The 17,860-nt window shown below is 35.4% G+C and overlaps 1 protein-coding gene across 1 annotated transcript; it reads left to right on the forward strand.

Annotated features, from left to right (window-relative positions):
• The first annotated feature begins 277 nt into the window (after window positions 1–277).
• DECR1 (2,4-dienoyl-CoA reductase 1) lies at window positions 278–17,067 on the forward strand. The gene is made up of 10 exons (XM_032223280.1): window positions 278–389; window positions 9,145–9,344; window positions 10,412–10,469; window positions 10,592–10,678; window positions 12,770–12,917; window positions 14,542–14,641; window positions 15,060–15,132; window positions 15,569–15,715; window positions 16,054–16,116; window positions 16,922–17,067. Exons 1-10 carry the CDS (start codon window positions 315–317, stop codon window positions 16,979–16,981), a joined length of 1,011 nt encoding a protein of 336 aa, XP_032079171.1. The 5' UTR covers window positions 278–314; the 3' UTR covers window positions 16,982–17,067.
• Window positions 17,068–17,860: the final 793 nt, after the last annotated feature.

Here is a 17,860-nt window from a genome sequence, read left to right on the forward strand (position 1 = left end):
CGTTTTTTTTTAAAAAAATATTTTAACAATTGTAAGCCGGCCTTTATCTCAGTGCTGAGAAGACGAATTGCGCGTGAAGTTTGCAAAATTGCGCTCGACGTGACGATAAAAACTGCACTTAACTAAAAGTTAAGCGAAGTATTAAATTCTAAAGGAGCAAGTTTGCCTTTGGCTTGCTGGGTGTGGCTTGCTGGTCTCCGCAAAGAATGGGCGGGGAAGGGTGGGGCTTCCTGCCAAGCCCCGCCCCTTTGCCTCATCCCCGCGGTCTATTAGACGGCGGAGTGGTAGGAGGCGTTTCCACCGGCGAGGGAAAGATGGCGATGGGGGTGTTCGCTCGGTGCGGCTCGCAGACTTTATTTCCTCCGCGGCTTTATTCGGCGGCTGTGCGGGTGAGAAGCTCAAAACCTCTTCTTCTCCTTCAGCTCTCTCTTCAGGGAGGCGGCGATTTTACAATTGCCCTATCTAATGAGTCCCGAAACGGCGTCCTGAGCGTTCATTTTGCCCCCCAAAAAGAGACCCCTGGAAGTGTAGGGCGGAGAAGAGCAGCGAAAGATAACGCCGTTTCTTCTTCATAATGAAGAAGTTAGGTTTCTCCGCTCCCCCCCCCAAAAAAAACCCCTCTTGCTATTCACTAGTAATGAATAACACCCCCTCCCGAAAGTATTACTATTAAGTAGTTATCGTTAAACCCAAAAGTTTAATGCAATATCCAGTTCGACCTGTGTATAGACTTTTAGCCACTCTGTTAAGACGGAAAGTTACCCAACGTTTACCATGGTCGAGGTAGTCTATGCTCCATACCCCAACTTTATATGGGATATGTGGTCCATATATACACCATTATAATATCTATCCCATTGCAATTCTATGGCTCCATACTATAGTGATTTTATTATGGCTTTATCTTAATTTAGTATATTAATCCTATGTTGTATGTATGTGTGTATGTGTGTGTATATATTATATATATGAATAGGAGTATAAATAGGAGTCTCGCCTCATGTTGTTGGAAGGCAAGATTAGGCAGGCTTTTCTTTACTATAGATTGCCTAAAATGCTGTGGTTGAGTTGTGCACACAATTAAGTTTGAATAAAGCACTGAATCATTCTCTTGTAAGGCCAATGCTTAAGCTTTTAGTAATGTTTCTTACTAATAACAAATTCTTAGCGTTTGGTGGATTATTGAAAGGTTTAAACTTTCGCTGGGCACCAGTTGAAAACTATTAACTGCTGTTGCTCAAGTTAGCTCCTGCTGGGATTCATCTCTTTTCTATCACAGGTAAAACTTTTTTAACTTTTACCATTTTTTTAAACTTGCTGATAACCTTTAACCTAGAGAGTAAAGTGTTCTTGTTATCTCCATAGCAGTCTAGAATCTCCCCTCGCCCCATTGACTCCATTTCTCATTCAGTTTTTTTTTATTTGCAACTTTATAATCTGTTTTGTCATTCTACTATTCATGTTTATGTTGCGCTTAAGTTGTACAGTAATCAATAAATACAGGTATGGTATTACTATCTAATTCCTTTTGATTACAGCAGTTCTAATAAATCAATAGCAATACATGTGTTACATTTATGAATCACTTAGAAAGAGGGGAAACTATTCTGTGGAGATGTTTACTGTGAACTTTGTCCTAAATGCAGCTCAAATTATGAGTAATGCTATTTCCCAACCAAAAGAAGCAGCTTGCTAATAACCTGAAGTTCTTGTGTATAGTGTGGTTATTTAACACATGGATGATTTGTCTCATTTTTAGATGAACTATAATTTATAAGGATAATTCACGCACCATAATCCTCTCTCAACATCAGTGATAGTTTTAATCTACCTTTAACCATTTTTTTCAATTTCATGATTTCAGGAAGAGCAGCATAGTTGGGCAAACATATACAATGTTTAAATTGCAGTTTGCTCAAACTATCCAATTTCTTGTACATGTGATGCCTATACCAGCCTTTTCTTTTAATACTGAAAATTTTTGAATTTTTTCCTTATTTACTTCCAAATTAACACTTAAACAGAATAGAATCTGCTATTATACTTATTTTTAATCAGAAGCTATTGCTTTTTTTAAAAAAATTGTTTTATCACCAAATATAAAATAAAAACAAAGAAAAGTAAAAAAGAAACAAACTAACAAACACCCGGTACTAGCAACAAAAAGAAGACACCTTGTGTGGAAAAAAAGAAAAATAACCCAAATAGAAAATACATCTACATTAAACATAAGAAAAAATCACCCCCAGCTGAATGGTGAAAGATATATAAAAAATATTAATATATTGTCTTCCCTTCATACAGTGGGTCTACAAATAGTTATAAATGTTTCCATTGTATTTAACAAAAAATACTATATTACATAAACAAATATCCATGATATGAAAATCTATCTAATAATCAAATTGACCCAACATCAATAGTCAACAGGTTACCCCAAAGTTAAAACTAATCTTCAAATCCCTCTGTTAACCATCTGTCATTGTATTTAACCTGTAGAAAATCCATAAACAGCTTCCAGTCTCTTATAAATTTGTCTAATCTGTTGTCTCTAATTTTGCCATCTCTGCTAATTCAGTCAATCCCACGCTTCTACAGACAATGTCTTCTTGTAAAGAAATAATGTTCCAAACTGTTTTTAAATTCATTCACTCATAATATCAAGAAAAAAAGCTTCCGGTTTCATTAATATTTGTATTTTAAATATTTTTGCATTATCAATATTATGTTTATCCAGTATGATTTAGCATACTTCCAAGGCTATCACATATAATAGAATGTTTCTAGATTTTGGTTTCATTTCGAAAACTTGTTGAAAATATGTCTATATATTTGAGCCCAGTCTATATGGGCTAAAATACCAAAGATACATCATCTTATAAACATTTTCTTTAAACTGTAATTCAAAGTAAATTTTAAACCATTCATTCATATATTCTCGCACCGTCTAGCATTATATTGTAGCCAAAGTTTTTCTCCCATTTTACCATACAATCTTTAACAAATTCATCTTCCAGATACCTCTTAAATAACATTTTATACATTTTAACAATTAGGTGGTGATCTCCAAAACATAAGTGTTGAGTTCAGTTCAGATTTAATTCCTGCAAATACAAGTTTTTATCTAGTTTAATCTTTCAAAGATTATATAATAATTACACCAATCAATAAATCCTTCACTTAGTAATTGCTCTCTTGTTTTTATCTTCTTTAAATATCAGTAGATCTGGATATGTCATTTGAATTAGAATTTTCATTAATGAGAGTCCCTCCCCCCAATACTTTACCTGTTTAATAACTGTAATCCAATTTTAAATTACATTTCCTCTGCTCTTCCACATTCATATTCTTAGTCAATGCTCTCATCTTATGTATTTATTTTTAAACCTGCCATTTCTCCAAATATTTTAATCTTCATAAACGTATTCAATGTTCTCTAACAGGTCTTGCAAAATCAAAACCAAGTCATCAGCAAAAGCACAAAGTTTATACTTATGTGCTTTATTTTGTAATCCTTTTACTCTGTCATCTTATCTAATGTCCCTATTTAGCAGTTCCAGTACAAGGATAAATAATAAGGGGGATAAACGATACCCCTGCCTTGTTCTTTCCGGATTTCACATGGTTTTGTCAAATCTCCATTCATCATAATTTATGCTTAATGGAGTTTATAAATGGACTTCAATCCCTGTAAAAAGCCCAATCCAAAATCCATCTTTTTGACTACTTTAAACATAAAGTTCCAATTCAAATTATCAAAAGGTTTTTCTGCATCTAATAAGATTAGATTAGAAGATTAAAACAGGCAACCTGTTAGTCACTATGATGTTGTAAATGTTCAGTTAAAGGAAGATTACTCTCACACTGTCTGTTAATTGGCTTCTGAGTAAAAAACTACAATTGGGCTTCATCTATGTAATCTCGAAAAACCTTTTGAGGTAATGGATGTAAACAGTTTATAGTCATAGTTAAGAAGAGAAATTGGTCTGTACTTGTTCACAGAAGGTCCATCCTTAGGTATAAAAGAAATGTAGGCATTTTTCCATGCCTACATAAAATTTCCTTAGAATAGAGTTCATTAAATCCTTCATTGAAAGAAGTACAATATTTTTCGGATTATAAGATGCACCGGACTATAAGACACCCCTAAATTTACAGAAGAAAAACAAGAAAAAAATAATTTTGGGCATCTACCCATCCTGTTTTTCCAAAAATGGGCCCATTTTTGGGCTCCCAAGCCCTCTGCTTTGCGTTTTTGCCCTCCCAGGTCTCCAGAGGCACACTGTAGTGCTCCACATGTCCCATTTTTGCCACAAATGCAGAGTGCTTCTGGTGGCCAGGGAGGGCGAAAATGCGCTGCACGGAGGGCTGCGGGCCCCTTTTTGGTGAAACTGGCCCCATTTTTGCCCTGTAGAGTGGTTTTGGGGGGCCTGGAGGGTGAAAACACAACATGGCAGCCAAACAGGACGTGCAGAGAACTGCAGAGTGCTTCTGGGAACCTGGGAAGGCAAAAACATGATGCACAGAGGGTTAGGGAAGCCAAAAGCACCCGAATTCTTTCTATATGACGCAGCTAAATTTTCACCCACTTTTATGGGGAGAAAGGTGTATCTTATAGTCCGAAAAAATACGGTAATTGGTCTTCAAACGTTTTATAGAATCCACTTGGTAAACCATCCAATCTCAGCACTTTACTTAAGTTAGCTCTGTTAATTGCTTCTGTTATTTCAAAGGTTGTTATTGGACTGTTTAAAATTTGCTTATAATTTCCCAATAGTTTAGTAAGATTTTGAGTCAAAATGTAATCATAAATACTTCATGTTTCTTACATTACTTCATGTTTATTACATAAATTAGTATAATAATTCTGAAAGAGTCTTTGGATATTTTTGCTGTCAATGTAAGTTTTATTCCCTTCCTGAAGCTTAATTATTATCTTATTTTCTGTATGTTTTCTTAATTTATGCACCAACCATCTCCCTGGTTTAATTGGAAAAAAAAAACAGTTTGTTTTTGTATATTTCAATATTTGAAGCAGTCAACAAAGATTTTTTTTCTGCGATAGTTTTAATTGGTTAAGAATGTTAAGATCTTTTTGAAGGTTTTTTTGAAGTTTAATTTCACCTAACCCTTTTTCGATTTTTCCATCCATTTTCTTCGTAATGTATTATATTGTATGAAATACCCTCGTTATCCCGACTTTACAATCATCCCAAACTGTTGTCAAGTTAGTTTCCTTGTCCATATTATTATTAAAATAATCTTGGAGTACTTGTTTACAATCTTTAACAAACTGTGGTCTTTGGAAAACTAGACTCATTTAATCTCCATTTAAAAGACTGGGGTCCAAATTTAACGTGAGTTATGATCAGAAAAAGATTTTGGAAGAATATTAACTATAGTTGTTTTGTAGAGCAAATGTTTTGTACTCCATATCATATCAATTCTAGAAAAAGGTTTATGCCTCTCTGAAAAGAAAGTGTAATCTTACACCAGTCTATTTTTACATCTCAATACATCAATCAAACATAAAATATTAGTGAGGTAAAAAAAAAGTTTGAAGCAGCTTCCTTTGTGTTTCTTTAATTCTTTAATCATCAGATCTGCCCAACTGTGGGATTATTACCCCATTCTAATCCCAAAATATTTTTAAATACTGAAAAAAATAGGAGAGTAACTGTTCAGACAAGTGTTTAAAAAACATAGCTTTTTCTTTTTCCACCACCTTCCACCATGGCGTCCTGATCAGCTGGGCTTTCTTTTACCCTGACAATGGTTGTTTTTGCTGTTAGAAGCTGGCTTCTGTAGCAGAACGCTCCTGGATTTGAAATGAAGGGAAAGAAAATGAAGCATCTTGGAATCATCCCGGAAGCTCCTTGGATGGTTGTGATTAGCCAGGGAGGGAAACTCTAGTGTTTGACTACTTTTTGATAAGTTCAGCCAGAGGAGACAAGTTATCAATCTTTTTCATCCAGCCTTTGTTCCAAAGGATGCCTTTGCTTTTAACTCCACACTTTGTAAAGCGTTTTTTTTATGTTATACAATACCTCCAAAGAAAGTTAATAATTTGAATAAGTTCAAATTACTAGTAACAGAATTAAAACAATCTAAGAAGATGTTCCAATTACAAGGTAATGCAAAGAATACTTCTTCCTGATAGTTCTTTTAAAACAAGGTAACCTTCCCTTTCATTTGGTTATTTTTACCTTTAAGAATTAATGTTAGACTAAATTCAGTACCCAAAGTATAGGATTTTTTGGAAAGATACAGATCAGAACTGCACAATTTCTCAAAAGATAAGAATCTATTACCATGACAAATGAGTCTTAAAAAAAAAGATAACAAATTTGAAGCTGACCAAGGTCAAGCTGTGGAGATGGGAGCCATAGCTTGCATTCCTGAAACTTCTTCATAATGCATGGATTGTAAGATTTTAACATGAAATGTTAATGTGACAAACACCCCACAAAAAGACAAAAAATCTATTTTAGTATCTTAAAAAATTAAATAAAGACATGATATATTTGCAACAAACTCATATTCACGAGATTGATAAAAAGTACCTCATAAACAAAACTCTAGGGTTTGTAATATATCTCTACCAATTGTAAGAAGAAAATCAATAGATAATTTGTATATAAACCCCAATTACTACCACATTTATTGTTTGCTTATGATCAAGGTAGATATGTAATTGTGCAAATTGAACTACAGGGAATAAAATTTATTGTAGTGGGTTTATATACCATAGCCTACATTTTAAATAGGGATTATTCTTCAATAGTCAGTAAAATGTTTTTGAGTTTTATCTTCTCCATCCATTCTCGGTCAAAATTAAGGGTAGTGTTTAGTTCTGATGGTGTGGCAATATAACCTGAAGCTGATATCCATGCTGTGTAAGCATTTATATCTCTGATAATGATTATGTTGTGTTTTGGGACCCGAAAGTCTATTTAACAGCTGTAGAAAAATATGAGTTCATGTATGGATGTATAAAACAGAATTGTCAAGTGAGGCATCACAGTACAACCTGAGTGCTGGTGTCTCCAGTTACTTTCATAATATAGTTCACTTTATTTCTCCAATAATCTTGGTTTACTCTTTCAACAAAATAAAGGTTGTAATTCTTTTGATTCTGTTCATTTAACATATTAAAATAATTCATTCAAATGGCAGATGATTAAATCTGTTTCATGGACTTTTGGCAAATATAGCTGTACCTTGACTAAATTATCTGATTCTGCAGATAATGGTGCTACCCAGCAATTAATAACCATTAATTCCCAAAATCTGTACTATTATTTTAGCCTTATTCATGCTGACATCTTTGTTGATATCTTTTTACAGAAGGTACAAAATGACTGTGTATATCCCTTCCCTACTTAGGTAGATATACATAGTAAATTTTAGTGTCCTATGCTCTGGGCCTCCTACTCCTTTAGTTATAAATGACCAAGAGGCTTATTTGGAGATAGGAAACTGTTCTAACTGTCTGATGATCCTGTCGATTTTTCCTAACAAAGGAACCTGAATTGCAAAACAACACTGTGAGCTCAAAAAAAGGCAAAGCTTCTTTAAAGAATGATGAAGCATCATTTCCACTTCAGAGCTGAATAGCTGTCCTGCATAAATATCTAGATTCATAATATTGTTTAAAGATCTTTAAAACCTCTTAAGAATTAGATTTGGAACTGCGTGTATGTGTTAAATATAATTTGGCCTTTAGCCATTTTAATAGCAACTATTTGATTCAATGACACATAACAGATACATTAAAATTAATTGGACCTGAACTGGTGATGACCAATTTTGGTGTGATTAAAGCTGAAACTAAGCGAATGAAAAAATGATTTAATATTTATTTCAAAATTAAGGGAAAAAATAAATGAATTGACGATTGAAGGCCAGCATTTATTATTTGGTAGAAAAGTGTATTAATGGTATATGGTAACTGAAGAACATGAAGAAAAAACAAGTTCTGGTAAAAGAGCTATTCTCAGCTTCCTCCAAAAATTTCATGGCAGGACAAATGCCTTTCTTCATTTTATACCCATTATATATAATTCTTACTAGGTTGCCCACCGTGAAGTTTTGAAGCATATGAGCCATGGTGGCGAAGTGGTTAAAATGCAGTACTGCAGGCTACTTCTGCTGACTGCTGACTGCTGGCTGACTGCAATTTGACAGTTCGAATCTCACAAGGCTCAAGGTTGACTCAGCCTTCCATCCTTCCAAGGTCGGTAAAATGAGGACCCAGATTGTTGGGGGCAATATGCTGACTCTGTAAATCGCTTGGAGAGGGCTATTCAGCACTATGAAGTGGTATATAAGTCTAAATGCTATTGCTATTGCCATATAGATCCTATATGCCATCTATAAAAGAATTATAAGACTATCCCATTCTAGAAGTAATATCTCATTAAAATAGGAACAGGGTCTTAATATCAGAGCCTACATTGTGGTTTTGTTATAATGGTAGTGGTACAAAGCATCTTCCAGAAATATGTGGAATATGTAAACAAACATTTGCATTAAGGATCACCAATTTAGGAATGGAATCTTCTGCAGAGCATCCTTGTCCCCTGGATGAACTTCCCCTGGAGTATAAGATTATACTGTCAGAATAATATAATCTAAACAGCAAACAATAAAAGGAGATTGTTTTGGTACATTTTATTGATTTCAGGAGCATTGGATCAATTATGAGCTGCAATTTTATATTGCTGAGCAGTTAGTTATTGTGTGAATCCAGTTTTATCTTATAAAGCACTATACTCTTTTGTAAACCAATACTGATTTATTTACTAAGTTAAGCAAATCATGCCTTAAAATAATGAGCGGGCAACGAGTGGCCGGAAGGGGCGATTGAGTGGCCGGGAGCAGTGAGCGGGCAGGCATGAGCGGGTTCAGCGAACTGGTTCAAATAGTCCCTACCAATTTCTCCGGTTGAATTTCACCCCTGCTTTACTTATAAATGCTTTTATAAGTATCATAGTTACATCAAGACATGTAAAGCAGAATGCTTGAAAACATTTATATACATTATCACTTAATATTGACAGTAGCAGTTCTCTTGGTGCGATGTCTACAATTGAAAAATACTTCTAGGTTAAAATGGTCCTTCTTTTTTCTTTTTTTTTTCAGCATTTTACCCATGGAACAAATGTACTATATCAAACGAAGAGTGGTCAAGGCACCTTCTTTTCACCACTTCAGAAAGTGATGTTGCCACCAGATGCTTTTCATGGGAAAGTGGCCTTTATCACAGGCGGCGGTACGGGCATTGGAAAAGGGATGACAAATGCGCTGTCTAATCTGGGAGCAGAATGTGTTATAGCAAGCCGGTAAAAACAAAACTTTATTACATCTCCATGTTCTCTTTACTTCCCATTCATCCTACTTGAATGATAAATTGTTCCTTGCTGGATAAACTCCTGTTTCTTTTGTTTAATGTTGTGTACTGGATGAGGCACAACAGTGATAGACTTTTTGCCTTTTCATTTTCTGTGGAAATCCATAAATTCTCAGAGAACCGAAGGTAGTCTCCCATAGACCCTAAGTCCCTTTGGTGCATGAACCTGGTATGAATTAGCACAGAGTAACCATTATATTGTGGGACACAGTGGCTCAGTGGCTAAGACGCTGAGCTTGCAAGTCCGAAAGGTCAGCAGTTCGGCAGTCAAATCTCTACTCCCGCTTAACAGAGTGAGCTCCCATTAATTGTCCCAGCTTCTGCAACCTAGTAATTCGAAAACATGTAAAAATGCAAGTAGAAAAATAGGGACCACTTTGATGGGAAGGTAACAGCATTCCGTGTGCCTTCGGAATTTAGTCATGCCAGTCATATGACCACAGAGACATCTTTGGACAGAGCTAGCTCTTTGGCCTTGAAACAGACCACCCCCTAGAGTCGGAAACGACTAGCACATATGTGTAAGGGGAACTTTCACCTTACCTTTTAACCATTATATAAGGAACAATATGAAGAATCTGTAACACTATTTTCTAACGTATATAACACTATATACCAGGGGTAGTCAACCTTTTTATACCTACCGCCCACTTTTGTATCTCTGTTAGTAGTAAAATTTTCTAACTGCCCACTGGTTACACAGTAATGGGGATTTATAAAGTAGGGAAGTAACTTTATAAAATTTATAAAGTAGAGTTACAGCAAACCCCTACCACCCACCATGAAAGCTGGAACGCTCACTAGTGGGCGGTAGGGACCAGGTTGACTACCGCTATATACACTATAACATACTGCATGGCGTCTGATAAGACATCTAGCCAGTAAACTCGTAGCTCTATACAGTACTCCAACTATATCCCAAATTAAGGGATTATAGGGTCATAAATATGGAATGTTTATTGTTATGTAAACAATAAGAACTCACAAAACTATTTGCAGGAAACTTGATGTATTGAATGAAACAGCAGAAGAAATATCTTCTAAAACTGGAAATAAGGTATTTAAAATTATTATTAATATCTGTGCACTATATCTGAACCTAGTATGCAAAGCTATATTTTAAATTTCTTTAAACCTTTTTTTGCTGCTGATGGTTATATCATTTTATTTTATTACCAGGTTCATGCAATTCAGTGTGATGTCAAAGATCCAGAGTCTGTTACCAATGCAGTCAGTCGATTAATTGAAGTGGCTGGGCATCCTGATGTAAGTAATTGAAAAGTTTGATTGATTATTCCTGGAAAAATAGTGTGTGATGTAACAAAAAATAATGTCATATAAGTAAAATAATCAAACAAAAGGCAAAATAGATTTCCCTTTATTGTAATTTCAATAATATTAACTATCATATATGTATACTAATTGATAATACCATAAAGCCCCATCTAGTGGAATAGCCATAATATAACATGTCAGCAAATCAGAATCTCATGAAAAATAATTTGTCAGAAAACTAATCAAGAAGATTTGTAGATTTTCTCCTTCTCTCTTAATGAAATGTATCTCCAGTAGAAAGTTTTTACTTGTACTGTGAGCATACCTTCTAATGTATAGCATTTATCAAGGTTTAATTTCTGGAATGAAATTCATGATCTTGGAGTGACATGTCAGGATATATAATTGAAAACCATGGTCTAATGACAAAAACTAGTTTTGATTGATTTCATTTCTATTAAATTATCTAATATTTCTTGATCTCATTTTGACAAGTTAAAGCTTACATATTAGAAAAAAATTTGGACATCTTTGTGATCCATTCTTAATAGATTGCATTATATCATAATATATCAGCTTTATTACCCTCTGATATACAGCCATATATGTCAAGGCTTTTTAAAAATATAACATTTCATTCATGTAAGTATGCATAAACAGACAAACAAACTGGGAAACCATGGTGCTATTGCCACCATTCCCTTCCACAACTTCTCCAGCTGCATATCCCATCATATCAAGGTTGAGAAACACTGGAATAAGCAATAATGGTTGACTTGTATGGATTATTTTATTATTAGCATAGTTTTACATGCCAATTTGCAAATTTAGACAGAGTCATGAGAAAAGTACACATCATTGATTTTTTTAATTAACCTATTTCAATATACAATAGTAGTGATAGATATAACAAATACAAGCACATTTGCATTTTATAGTCCATTGTGTAATTTTAAGTAAATCTCAATGCAGATTTTTCATGTGGAAAAACAAAAGTACCTCCATATATTCATCATTATCTCAAATACCTAAAATTAGACTCAGATCCATCAGGTCAGGGCCATAGGATTAGAACATCATTGCACAGAATCTGGGAAGACACTATTATTTAAACTTCAGACATTTAGTTTGATTTTTTGTTATTGATGAGAGTGGTACCACACCAAATTGAAAGGAGAAATGAGGATTTTAGAAGATGTCAAATAATTGCAAGTAAATACTCAAAATCTCACAATTGAAAAACAAATCCCCATTGAGAAGTGGGAAACAATTCCTGCTAATGTCAGAGTCTAGTAGACAGTTATAAGAAATAACCAGTGGTGGGTTGCTACCAGTTTGGACCAGTTTGGGCAAACCTGTAGTTCTGACCACCAGCTGGGCCTCCGTGATGCTATCCCGTCCTATATATTTCACTCTCTGGCTCGCTCAATCGGCCCTCGCAGCCCAGCTGATTTCCCACTCTACTCACTGCGGCTGCCCAAGAAGCATGAAATCTCCCTGTGAGTGATGCCACACGTAAGCGCTCTCACATTTTCGGTTCACTAGGTGAACCAGTTGTTAAATCATATGAAGCCTACCTCTGGAAATAACTATTTGAAGTTATTTTTGTCAGAGGGGTAATACCGTGTTTCCCTGAAAATAAGACAGGGTCTTATTTTCTTTTGACCGTGCTTGGCCTTTTTTGGGGGAGGTCTTATTATTTTTGAGGTGCAGGAGGCAGTGAGCATGGTGACCTCATGGCTGCTGCTGTGTTGTACTATTTTCAGGGAGAGCTTATTTTCAGGGGAGGGCTTATTTTAGTGCATGTGCTCAAAAGCTCAATTGGGCTTATTATCCAGAAAGGTCTTATTTTCAGGGAAACAGGATATCATGTATACCCCTGTGACATATTTTTTCACATGACTATATTGAAATAGTCACATATTGTCTACAAAGCTTTTAAAACCAGAAGTATTATTTGACATGAGAAGTTTTGACTGCTAGTCTTCTGTTTATGTAGAAATTGGTAGATGCTTATTTGTTATCTCTAGTAAACAGTATACCAAATTTAATACAGATCTAGTATATTTTTCTTTGTTTTAGGTAATAATAAATAATGCCGCTGGAAATTTTGTTTCTCCTTCTGAACGTCTTTCTCCAAATGCATGGAAGGCTATCACTGACATTGTTTTGAATGGTACTGCTTTTGTAACTTTGCAAATTGGAAAAGAATTGATTAAAGCCCAGAAAGGTAAACTCAAATTGATAAATATTACTTTTTTGTCAGTGAATGAAAGTGACATCTATGTTTATTTCCTTGCAGATGTTCGGAAATTTCAGTGTTTAGTATAGTTCAATATTGTGAAAATAGGCCTCATGCTTAATAGCAAACCCTTTTGGGAAGATGAGGCAATTTTTTGTCCACCTTCTGGAGGAAAAGAAAACAGCTACTTTATAGTCATTAGGTACCAAAGGAAGAGCTTCTGTTAGCCTGTCTAACACTTCAGTTCTTGCCATTGCTATACATTACACCTAAAGTAAATTTTGCTTGTAGATATGAATTATGCAAACTATGTAGGCATTTTATGGAATGTTAGCCACTTTTCACATAACCCTTGTAATATTGTTATTGAACATAGCTACCACTTTTATCATTATCTGACTTCCACAAAACATCTTGGCTTTGTCTCGCTTGACACTACATATGCCAAACAAAACAAAGGAAATATCTGCATCACTTTTATATGGCTGCCTAAAGATTATTTTGCAACTGCTACCATTTGTAAAGCACATTTAAAAAAAAAATAAGTTCATTATTAATTATTCTAAATATTATCTGCAATTTAATTATATGTCATATAGTTAAATACATAAATACTGAATACTCAAGGTTGACTCAGCCTTCCATCCTTCTGCAGTTGGTAAAATGAGAACCCAGATTGTTGGGGGCAATATGCTGACTCTGTAAAACTGCTTAGAGAGGGCTGTAAAAGCACTATGAAGCAGTATATAAGTCTAAGTGCTATTGCTTATTGCTATTTTCTCTTTAACATTATATTTCCAGTAATATGTTCAACATGAAGTGTATATACTTATTGCTTTAAGTACATGTGGTCAAATATATAATCTGTTTCTACTTTATTAAAATTTATCAACAAAACTGCAGCCTTTGGAACTGAGGTGCAAAGTAAATAAATAAAATATAATAATCCATTTAATTGTCTAATGGATGGTGACTTATTTGCAAATCACAAATAGTACAAATAATTTTTTTTACAATTATTAAGTATTTATCATCCCTTTCTGTTGCCAAAATAGTGCTGTAAATATGGGTATGAATTTCTTGTTTAAAATTGTATTCTTATTCTTTTTGAAATGGATGCTTTTAAAATCTACAAACAGAAATTACTGCATTGTGTGCATCTGTATGAATAGATACAGATACACAGATACATGTCAGGGGTGAGATGCTCTGAAGTCTGCTACTAGTTTGCACAGCTGATTGTAGCACAGCTGATAATCAGAAGCTATAAAATGCTACCGGTTTGTGCAAACCGGTAGCTTCAACGCTCAGCTGTGTAACAATCAGCTCTGCCACGTGATTTCTAATCTTGTGGCACAGCTGATCATCAGAATGTAAAAAATGCTACCGGTTCAGGTGAACCGGTAGCATTTTTTACTACCAGTTCAGGCGAAACGGTCTGAACCGGTAGCATTTCACCTACATGTCCATACAGGTTTAGATGTAAATGCTAGTGTTTCAGTCTTGACTGATATATATCCTGGTTTCTACAAGAAATATAAGAAAAGCTTGGTCAACTTTCAGGTCAAAGTTATAACTTAACAGCCCACATTTGTTTTCCTGAATTTTTCAGGGGCAGCATTTCTGGCCATCACAACAGTCTATGCAGAAAGCGGATCTGGGTTTGTAGTACCAAGTGCTTCTGCCAAAGCAGGTGTAGATGCCCTGTGCAAGTGAGTACTACTTAAAAATGCCAAATACCAAGTGCCAAAAAGGTTAAATGTAAACATTGCGTGTGTGCACACGCGCCCATCGGGGCTGCACTTTGGAAAAGCCAAGCTTCCAGGTTGTAGCGTCCAACAATCAGCTGGCTGGCGTGCATGCACAGGACATTTTTTGGCACTGCTGCACGCACGAAGATCAGCTGATTGTCATGCGCACCAGAAACCCAAAAGGCAAACAGGAAAGACCACGTGTGCTGGGTGACATGTCTTCGTGTGCCACTTTGGGCATGTGTGCCATAGGTTCGCCATCACAGGTCTATACTTTTCACTGTAGAAATGCAGTCTGTGCTCATTTAGCAGCCTTACATTTAGCAGCTATATTAATCTCTGGATGCAGAATATTTAATTAATCTCTGATGATTTCTAGGTCTCTTGCAGCTGAGTGGGGTAGATACGGCATGAGATTCAATGTGATTCAACCAGGTCCAATAAGGACAAAGGTACATTATCACCCATTAAGAAATTAACAGTTCTTTGCAGTGATCAGAAGCACTGCCCCACACGGGGTTGGATATGGATTTAATTCCACTTTGTGGCAAAACTGTGCCCATAGTAAGCCAGTGATTTGTTTAATGATTGTGAATTTGCTTAACCATAAAGATCACAAAAAAGACCACCAAAAAAAGTCGTAAAATTGGTTCGGTCAGATGAATGACCCAATTTACAACTATCCGGAGTTACAGCTGTGTTGTAAGTTCCTGTAATTGTGAGTGACCTTTTAGAAATGAGAATACTGTGGGAAGGATGGAGCAGTGCTTCCTTGTGATTAATTTTTTTTTCTTTTACTGTTCTTTTTTTCTTTTGCCTTTCTTTGCAAGCCACAAATCCTTTTTTTACAACAATCATTTTTTCCCTGCCTCCCCCCCGCCCTCCCAGGGAGCCTTCAGCCGCCTGGACCCCACAGGGATCTTTGAGAAAGAAATGATCCAGAGAATTCCTTGTGGTCGCCTGGGAACTGTGGAAGAGATCGCCAACCTTGCCACCTACCTCTGTAGTGATTATGCGAATTGGGTTAATGGAGCAGTAAGTTGATCCTGGGTGCATGAAGCTCACTGCTGCTGTTAGAAAAGTGTAATTACACCCAAGCGCCACCTGATTCCTTGAAGGGTTTTAGTTCCAGTATTTTTACGGAACTCTTTGGGCTTGATGAGAATGCTTTATGAGTCACTCTTTAACTTTTTAGAAACTACTTACGGCCTAGTGGAAAGAATGCTTTATGGGCAAATTTAGTACAGTTCAGTAAATCACAGAAATTGAATACTTTAAAGGTATTTTTCTCGTACAAAGGTTCCAATGAAGTAAACTAATTCAATTGATAATTTGAATTTCTTAATGGAACAACCTCTGCATCAATCTTACAGGTCATTAGAATGGATGGTGGTGAATACGTGTCTATGGCTGGAGAATTCAATGAATTACGTAAGGTAATAATTTACAAGGAAAACTTTGTAACAAAAGGCTGCAAAATGGAAAACTCCTATTGGGTGTTGTAATCAGTTAATCCTGCCTTCCATTCTGTTGTACTTCCCATCATATTTCTCTCTTTCCTCCTCTACCTCCAGGGTGGATTTGGTTTAAATCAAGTAGATTTAAATCATAATTTAAATTACTAGTAAAAAGGCTTGATTTAAATCAACTCGATTTAAATCATAATTTTTAAAGCGCGACTACTGCTCTGTTGACTCACTGACAGTCCCAATATTGCAGAATATACAGCCTCATGCTACATAACTACACTCCATTTTATGCTGAATAAACTAAATTATTAATGTATCTTAAATAGAAACTACCTTTAGATAGATTTTTACTCCCAAAGCATTTTATTAAAATAAATTTGATTTTAAACCGATTTAAATTTTAAAAATCCATTTTAAATTTAAAAAATCATTTTTTTTAAAAAAAAATATTTTTAACCACCCTGTTTTTCTCCCAATGTTAGTTTTGATTCGTGGTTAAATATGTCCAGGCCTCCTGAGGCTATTGCCACTTCTATCCACCACTTTTAAGAATTATTTTTCCTCTTAACATTTTAATGTATTACTATATACTTTTGATTTGAGTACTAAGCTTTAAGTGCCATTGATTTCACTTGGAAAACTTTGAGGATCTGCTCTTAGTACAATTTAAGAACATCATGTCCACTTGGGTCATACCCATTATATCGACATACTACATGATGATAGTTAAAAAATCAGCATCTCAACTAAAGTGTTTTCTTTTCTATGTTAGGTCACCAATGACCAGTGGAATATCATGGAACAAATGATACGAAAAACAAAAGGTTCATAATTTACATTTTTGTGTGACTTTTTTATATAGCTTCTTTCTAAAATTTTCTGTATTCTAGCAATAAAATGCACCGCTGCTGATAATTATCTGTATGTCCATGTGTATCCATTTTACATTCACAAACTCCAATGTTGCATTCTTTGTGGGCAATATTTTAACAGACATACACAAATTATTAAATGTTAATACATTAATAGTTTCTTTTTCTTTACGAAAAATCTTCGACTTAACCACAATTGGGTCCACAATTTCTATTATAAGTTGCTGAGGTTGTAAGTAAAGCTGGACCAGATTTTATGACAACTTTAGACAGGCATTAAACTAATCACTGCAGTTATTAAGCCAATCATGCTGTTAAGCGAATCCAGCTTCCCCAAAGGGTTGGTGTTTTGTTTTGTTTTTTTCCAGAAACCATCAAAAAACATCACAAATCTTGGTCACAAGACCACAGGATGCTGCAACCGGTCATAAATATAAGACGGTTGACAAGTGCCTGTAGTGCGGTCATGTGATTGCAGGAGTGGTGCAATAATTGTAAGTTTGAATACAGGTGGGTTTCACTTACCTTCGCTAGTGGTTCTCAAATCTGAGCACGCTCATACACACCATCTTCTGCGCATGTGCAGAAGATCGCACATTATGTCGGGGCAGGTGGGCGGAGCCTCCAACCACTTCCGCTACCGGTTAGCCCAAACTGGTAAGAACCGGCTGAATACCACCTCTGGTCATCACTCGCTTCCAAAGCCATTATAACTTTGAAACATTGTTAAATGGACAGTCATAAGTTGAAGACTGTATTATTGTTTATGGTCAGTAGTCTATATTGATTAACAAGTGGGTTTTTCACTTGTTTGAACTGTCTAGAATCTTAAGAATGGG

Source organism: Thamnophis elegans, chromosome 8 (genome assembly GCF_009769535.1).
Source record: "Thamnophis elegans isolate rThaEle1 chromosome 8, rThaEle1.pri, whole genome shotgun sequence".
Classification (NCBI taxonomy): Eukaryota; Metazoa; Chordata; class Lepidosauria; order Squamata; family Colubridae; genus Thamnophis; species Thamnophis elegans.

Bases quoted from the DNA above. Each gene is read 5' to 3' on its own strand.
- DECR1 (XM_032223280.1), top strand. From the start codon at position 315: ATGGCGATGGGGGTGTTCGCTCGGTGCGGCTCGCAGACTTTATTTCCT. The intron at 10,470-10,591 runs GTATTTAAAATT...TTTTATTACCAG, and splicing joins CTTCTAAAACTGGAAATAAG to GTTCATGCAATTCAGTGTGA. The intron at 15,133-15,568 runs GTACATTATCAC...CCGCCCTCCCAG, and splicing joins CAGGTCCAATAAGGACAAAG to GGAGCCTTCAGCCGCCTGGA.